We start from the raw sequence: 7,796 nt of genomic DNA, 5'->3' as shown, positions 1-7,796 counted from the left end.
CTTTGGTCAGTCTCTATCCTTTACATGACTTAAATGGTCAAGTCAACACCTTGGTCAAGTACATTTTTTATGTCTGTACATAGTTAGTCCCTAACTTCCAAATATTGTAATTTCAACTTTTATTCTTCTAATTTTTTTTGTATTAACTTAAAATGAAGAAAATATAGTTACTTATATTATTTTATTATTTTATTCATTCATTTTTTCCTAATTAATTAAATGAAAAATTCTATCCCTAAATTTAGGATGTTACAATCTTGGTCTTTTTCATGGAATTACTGTTCGGAGGAATGGTTTGTTGTTGTCCCATCTTTTTTATGTTGATGATGCGTTGTTCTTGGGCGAGTAGGATGCTTGGAATATGGAGAACATGATACATATGCTTCAATGTTTTTACGTGGTCTTGGGTCTACATATCAACATCCAGAAGTCGAACTTATGTGGGGTAGGGGTTAACCAATCTTTGCAAGATATTGCGGTTTTTATGGGGTTGTAATGCGGTCCATATCTCGTTCATTTATTTGGGGCTACATGTGGGTGATATTATGAGTAGGAAGAAAGGTTGGAAGGTGATACTAGATCGGTTTGAAAAGTGGTTGTCTAAGTGGAAGCTAAAAATGCTTTATATGGGAGGGCGGTTAATGCTTTTGAAGTCTATTATGGGAAGCTTTTAAGATGCCTAAAGTGGTTTCTCATATTTAGAGATGTATCATGCCCTTTTCTTTTGTGGAGGGGTGAGATTGAAAATAAAATCAGTTGGATCAAGCGGGATGTGGTTCTAAATGCCAAGGATAAAGGCCATCTGTGGACGGGAAGTCTTTCAGTTGTTAATTATTCTCTTATGTATAAGTGGAACTGGTGATTGCATATGGAGTCGTATACCTTGTGCATTCGTGTGGTTAAAGCTTTTCAAGGGATAAAGGTGGGTTTCAGCTTGATTAGTCTCGAATTGGAGTGGGAAGAGTTTGAGGTGAGATTGTTTGTATAGTTAATCATTTACATGATAGCCAAGTTATTATGATTCCGTTATGAACAAAAGTGTTGGGAATAAAGCAAATACTAACTTTTGGCTTGAGGTTTGGTGTGGTTCGGAAAGGTTATGTACACGTTTTGATTGGATTTTTGATTTATCTTTAAGGAGATAAGCCTTGATTTAGGAGCATTAGGATGGGAGTGCTTGGAATTTTGATTGGAGAAGGAGGATAAGAGGTGGTGTTGACTGAGTTCATTTCTAATCTTTACAGGAGGTGCTTGAGACGGTTCAACTATCTAATGGTTGAGACACGAGGTTTGGAGCTTAGGGATGTCAGGTGATTTATTTGTGAGTTCCATACGAGCTCAATTAGATGATGTTTTGATGTCTTCGATTCTGGTAAAAACCATTGGAATTGTTTTGGTCAATAATGGTTAATATCTTCATTTGCCGCATAAGTTTGGATCAAATTCCTACTAGACATAAGTTTGGAGTCAAAAGGACTTGAGATAGACTCTTTACTTTGTCCTTGTTGTGAGAATGAGGTGAAGAAAGTTAGGCATGTCTAGATGGTTGGATGGTTGTGTGCCGTCCTTCTCAGCGATTAAATTTGTTTTTTATGGTTAGATAGCTTGTCATCAGTGAGGTTGGTTCGACCTACTTTGGAGTCCATTTGCATGATCGTTTTATGTGTGATTTGGACCTACCAAAATAATTTGGTTTTTCCGTCGGCAAAATACACAAGGATACCATTGTCGATTTGATTATGATGTACTCTTTAATTGGTTTTATCATCAACGATCCAAGGCGTCTAGGAACTAGGACAGGAATTTGGTAGGTCGCTCGACAAAGTTATGTAAGGATACCATTGTTGATTTAAAGAAATATTAGAGTTGCATCTTAATTTGTTAAAGATATATTTTAAAAAATACTATATATTAATGCATTTTATTTTCTTTATAAATAGTCAATTAAAGCATTCTGTATAATACTAATGAATACATTTAAAATGGAAGGACCAATTTGGACTGCTGAAACTGTTAATAAAGAGTAAACTTTTAACATTAAATTTGATATTTTATTCACCAATGTAAAATACAACCATGTTGGGTTGAAGTAACTTGATTCAAAATTTTGTGTAAGTTCTAAATTTTATGTTGTGCTTAGCGTCCATTAACTAATATATTTTTTAAGGTAGCTCTTTATCAAACAAAAACCAACTATTGAACTAAAAAATATTACGACTATTTATTGATCTTTCAAACATTAATGGGGATTGAAAATGCTCTCAAAAAAAATTCATATATGGGTTTATAGGCAGAGAAAATTAGTCATCATTTTGAGAAATTGTTTAATAAAAATAAAGTTAAATAATCTAAATACCATCTTAAATAGATAATTATAATAAAAATAATTACAAAACGAATAATATTTTCAGTGAGTTCTTTAAATAAAATAACAAAAACAACTTAATTAATTTCTAACTTTAAAAATATGATACTGTGGTCGAAGATATATATAAGTAAAAGCAATTTATAAAGAATGTCTAATTCTATTTCCATGTCAAACAAACCAATACCAAAGTTAATTCTGATTTCGATTATCTGCTTATCGCATTCCAGTAACCAAACTAAATGTTCGATAAAAACCCTTAGAATCAACCAATTAAAGTGGTGGAGTTTTATGCTGAAATCATATCATGAAGGTACGAGAGATTCCCACATACAAATTAACCAAAGACCAAGCCTACATAGGTGCCACAAATGTACCAAGTTGCTCCACCATGGTCCAAGGGGAGAGATGGTTAGCCTTGGACCTTCTTATGATCAACTATACATACTAATGCACATACACAACGAGCAATTATACCGTGAAATTACACGTAACGACAATTATCTAGAGATCGAGAGTGATCACAGGCATACCAAACCCTAAAACAACACATCAAAAGATTGAAAACATCCAATCTTATAACCTCGATACAACATCAATCCTCAGCTTAATGAGTCGAACACAGGGTCAGCGAATCATATTAACTGCAAAAGGAACAGACGTTTTACGTCCGTTTGATGATAACGACGATGTTAGTAGTACTTAAATCGCAGTTATTTTAGGAGGTGATGAGGGATCACAGCTTCTGGTGGATTGGGAGGCATTGCGATAGCTTCGTTTAACAGAAGGCTTCTTGCCTTCGGATTTCACACTGGCTGGTTGTCGTACCTTCACTCCCCTGATTAACTGCACACACAATAATGTCGATTATGCTAAGACCATAAACAGACTACTTTTTTTTTTTTTTTTTTTTTCATGATGAAGATAATGAGAGTATTCATATCTTCTGCACAAATGGAGAGAACAAGAACGAGTCTTTGCCCCACCTGTTTGACCGGGGCAAAAAATGCAAATGTTCTCCCGTTGACTTTATAAGCACACACCTCAAATACATTACAATTTGTTTTGTCCTATCTAGTACTTTAACAAACGGGGCCTAAAAGATGACCATATACATGTAAGTATACGTATTAAGCTAGCTTGTTGTCTTCTTATGTACATCAAAGGGTTCGGGGTGTGATTTGTAGGGTCTTATATGGAAACAAGAAAATGTATCAAGAAGAAACATAATGATTTAGATCTTACGTATTTGCCACACTTGACATCAGAGTATAGCACGATGAAATCGCCTTCTTGGAGCCCATTTGCTTTCACGAAATCTCCTGAATCATAAAACAAGGTTTAGAAGAAAAAAAACAAGATACATAAATGTCTTGTTAACCCTGACTTTTATCAAGGAGCTCGCCCCTTTAGAAACATGGATGGTTGCATCATTTAATTTGTTTGATCTCTAATTAAAGCAACCATCTTATTACTTTGATATATGGACATGAACACACACCAAGCCAAAAAGATCCGGCCTAATCAACAGACCGGTTAAATTGGTCCAAAAAAGGGATCGATCCAGTCCAGGACTTGATTATTCCGGGCTGAGCTGGTCCGTTTGGTTTTGGTCTGGTCCGGTTACAAAAATAAAGATGGGCCCGGTCCCATTTATCACCTCTATCTTGATATACCACAACCTTAATTAATATTTTAGCTTCTACTACTCCTTATTGACAGAAGGACACGTAAGGGAATATATTTTTATTTGCAATATTTCGTGTGTGATGTATGAAAAGAGCTATAAATAGCATATTGTAACAAACGTATTCCAATATTAGCCAACACTTCGCTGACCTGTGTTCTCGAGAAGGTACATCCGGCTCTTGTTGTTAGGCCAAAACCTGAGGCTCCACAATTCAAAGAGAAAACACACAAAGCCAGAACCAAACTTAGTCTGATGCTTAATTTGAGTATTGGGTGCTAATTAATTGATGAAAACCCAAATAGGTATTAATTAAAGGGATTTAACAACGTAATATACCTATATCGCATGTTCCACACTTGAGAAGTCCCTATATCCTCCATAGCAATTGAAATTCCATCCCTTGAATCCAGGTCCGGGAGGTGACTCTCAGCTTCTTTCTGTAAATTGAATTCGTTTTCCATCAATAATTAAGCACATTAAAATTAAATCTGATTGAAAGGAGACAATTAAACCATAAGAAATCTATACCTTAGGCAGCACAATCCTCCCAAGACTCCCAACATCACTTTGCTTCAACACTTTTTGGAGCAGAAACTTCAAATTTTTCTCAGTTTTTAAACCCTGATGATCAAAATAAACAAATGAAAAATCAAATTATAATCACAACTAAAATATCGATCGAGAATTATTTAAAATTTTACAATATTTGCATACCTGCCGTTTATCTGGGGGAGTTTGTTTAGACGGGCGATCACTGGCTTGTTGAGGTCTGGCGGGTGGCCGGTGAGGTGATTCCATAGGTGGTGGTGGAACCGTGTTGGTAGAAGGCGGAGATGGCCAGTACAACCAGTTTCCGCCATGTGTTTTGCCGGAGCAATTCTCATCACCAAGCATTGCGTGTGGATGTTGATCGGAGTTGGCCAAGTGATTCTGATGATTATTCATGTGCTGATTTTGTCTCGAGTGGTGGTGGTGGTGGAAGTAAGTCCGCCGCTGTCTAGCCATTCTTTTCTTTCTAGCTTCTTTAGTCGCCGAAGAACCCAGCCTCATTAACCGCTGTTGTTCGCCACAACCGCCGGTGGCGTAAACCTGTGGATTATACGGGTACTGATCGGGGTAACCAGAAGCGAGGGGCATAATTTGAGGACCATAGTTATTGCCCACGTCAGGAAACTGATTGTTGTAGGGTGTCGACGCAGCCATGGTAATCTGTGAAGGGTTCCACGAAGGTGCAGATTCAAGAACTTGATATTCACCCGAACCTGAATTATTATACGGATTAAGACGATTCAGACCAGAATTGTATTGATCGCTCCCATCACCCATGTAAGAAAACGTCGCTTGTGGCCCCGCCGCTACCATAGGCATCCCATTACTGGTCTGATCCGCCATGTACGACGGATACGCCACCGCTGGTGGGATCCACGGAGAAGGAGAGAATCCATGGTTCATGTCACTAGGTGGGACCCAAGAATTACAGTTGAATGGTGGCGGTGGGGTCGGTGGTGGTGGTGGTGGACGTCCCTGGTAATGCTGTAAAGGGTATTGGGTGGTGGTGGTGGCGGCGGCAGCGGCTAATTCACCGGCACCGCCGCTGTTTTTTCTTTGAAGCTGGTGTTGTTGCACCCATTCAAGAATTAATTTGAGGAGTTGTTTTTTGCCTTCTTTTGACGATCCTAATCTTTTTGAAGCACATTCAACTGTCGATTTCTTGAGTTTAATATTTCTCATATCTTCTGCTGATATGAATTCTTTGTTGGATTTCAACCAGTCAAAGAACATCACCCCTAGTTCATCCAACCGTCCTCCGCCACCTTCACGGCCACCGTCTTTAATCCCACTATCTTGTACCACCTCACTTCCATTGCTATATCCACGAGCCGTCACACATTCCTGCTGTAAATCCGGTGGGTTTTGTTCGAAAATTGACGATGGATCCCAGATTTCGTTGCCATCAATCAAATCCATGTACCCAAAATTCTCCATCACATCCATGCAATCTATCGTACCACTTCCATCCGCCTTTTCCAGAACAGGAACCGCTTCAACCGCCGCCGTCGACGTAACGGGACCCGGTTCCTCCCGATGACTTCGTTTTTTCCTGTTAATCCTAAGCTCCTCCAACTGATCCTCTCCTTCAGCCTCCTCCTCCGTGATATACTCAGACTTCAACACCGCCCAAGACGCCGCAGACGAGGTAGACGAGGACGCCGACGATGTAGTAGTGGCCGAAGAAATCGGCTTAGCAGGTGCAGGATTTGACGAAGAAGAGGAAGAAGAAGACATGCATGGAAAATCAGGAATCTTTGGAAACTGATCGTTATAAAACATTGAAGGATCATTCATTTCGTGAATCAGATTCTGTTGCTGTGCTCTTACATCAATCTCCCAGATCCCTCTCTGATCATCGGTACTCGTCATCACTGTAGTACCCACTGCATCAAAACCAGTACTTTTACGGCTTTCTTGCTCATCAACACCACAAACATCCATAACATCGACTTTTTCTAGTTTCGGATACACGGCCTTTCAAATTTCACTGGATCTTGATATTTTTAGAGAGAGAGAAGGTGGTAAAAGTATCATAAACTGTACTTGATGATACTACAGAAACAACATAAAACATCTGAGTTTTTAAGATTAATACTTAAATAAATTCCAACTTGCTATATCTATATAGAATATATATAATAAGATATTAATTTACCCACACATACATCGTTATCATACACATTTGATAGCCGAATTAACAATCATAACCAAACCCCAGAAAAAACCCAGAATCTATCACCAAATAGGATTTGGATTTGCATAAACTAAAAGAGGGGAAGAACTGAACCACTGGAAGGACAGAGGTCGACGGAAAAAATGGAGAACCCAGCGGAGATCGATTAGATGAAGCAAAATTGTTGGTATGTGAGAAAATATTTGAAATTTCTATGTTCTATGAAAGTGGGTGGAAGATAAGTTCAAAAATCCTTTGCATCTTTGTTTGGTTCTTCTCTTTGGAGAGAGAGAGGGGGAGAGAGAGGGAGAGAGAAAACCAGACAGAAAACCAGGGGCTGGTTTAGGTTATAGTTTTTCTCCACTACTTATGCACCCCGGATTGTACGCTAGAAGCCATGCGTATGCTCCTGAATGGTGGTTAGTAAGCGGTGGCTCAGTCTTTTTTTCTTTTTGTTGACGGTAAGCAGCTCAATTCTCTCTCTGCAACTTATTACACAATATGTATGCATGTTATCAGCATCCATGGCCATCCACATGATCCCAAATATATTCATCCATTTTTAACTTTGTTTTTGTTGTAAGTGCTCTCATAAATCCCAAATAAATTAACCAATGCATTTTGGATCTTTGTCAGCAGACTATCCATGCTTTCGTTAATTAAGCTCAATAACTAGTCGGAAGGTATTTGGGATTTATTTTCATTTTAATCAAAATAACTTATTGATTTATATGAGTGAAAAAACAAGTTTTTAAAAAGTATTTGGATTAGTCTTTATAATGGCAAAATTAAATAAGTCAAAAAATTGTTTTTTTCAAAAAATGATTAAGTAGCTTATACATGTAAAATGACTAAAAATAAATAGAAAAGTTAAACCTAATAGGGAAATCGTCATAAAAACCCTTAAGTTTTCCAAAAAGTGTCAGTTTTACCCTTTGATGAGTTTTGGGGGTAATAAAGTCGGATATTTTTGCTAAATGTTTCAAATATCTCATTTAAGAGGTTGCACCCTTAGT

General features: G+C 37.8%; 1 protein-coding gene across 3 annotated transcripts; it reads right to left on the bottom strand.

The window, feature by feature from the left end:
• Positions 1-2,549: 2,549 nt before the first annotated feature.
• LOC111880236 (B3 domain-containing transcription factor ABI3) lies at positions 2,550-7,132 on the bottom strand. 3 transcript variants are annotated; one of them, XM_052767838.1, is made up of 7 exons: positions 6,773-7,132; positions 4,770-6,659; positions 4,584-4,676; positions 4,392-4,492; positions 4,205-4,257; positions 3,611-3,687; positions 2,550-3,211 (listed from the first exon to the last, which is right to left on the bottom strand). In XM_052767838.1, the coding sequence occupies exons 2-7, from the start codon at positions 6,546-6,548 to the stop codon at positions 3,068-3,070; spliced, it is 2,247 nt and encodes a 748-aa protein (XP_052623798.1). In that variant the 5' UTR covers positions 6,549-6,659; positions 6,773-7,132; the 3' UTR covers positions 2,550-3,067. The 3 variants fall into 3 exon arrangements, with proteins under 3 accessions (XP_052623798.1, XP_052623797.1, XP_052623799.1); XM_052767837.1 differs by having other exon boundaries at positions 4,770-7,132; XM_052767839.1 differs by having other exon boundaries at positions 4,205-4,251; positions 4,770-7,132.
• Between the last annotated feature and the right edge of the window lie 664 nt (positions 7,133-7,796).

This window comes from Lactuca sativa, chromosome 9 (genome assembly GCF_002870075.4).
Source record: "Lactuca sativa cultivar Salinas chromosome 9, Lsat_Salinas_v11, whole genome shotgun sequence".
Classification (NCBI taxonomy): Eukaryota; Viridiplantae; Streptophyta; class Magnoliopsida; order Asterales; family Asteraceae; genus Lactuca; species Lactuca sativa.
This window is presented reverse-complemented; position numbering and strand designations above follow the sequence as displayed.

Bases quoted from the DNA above. Each gene is read 5' to 3' on its own strand.
- LOC111880236 (XM_052767837.1), bottom strand. From the start codon at position 6,548: ATGGATGTTTGTGGTGTTGATGAGCAAGAAAGCCGTAAAAGTACTGGT. The intron at 4,258-4,391 runs GTATATTACGTT...TGAATTGTGGAG, and splicing joins GTGTGGAACATGCGATATAG to CCTCAGGTTTTGGCCTAACA. The intron at 3,212-3,610 runs GTAAGATCTAAA...TTGTGTGTGCAG, and splicing joins ATGTCAAGTGTGGCAAATAC to TTAATCAGGGGAGTGAAGGT.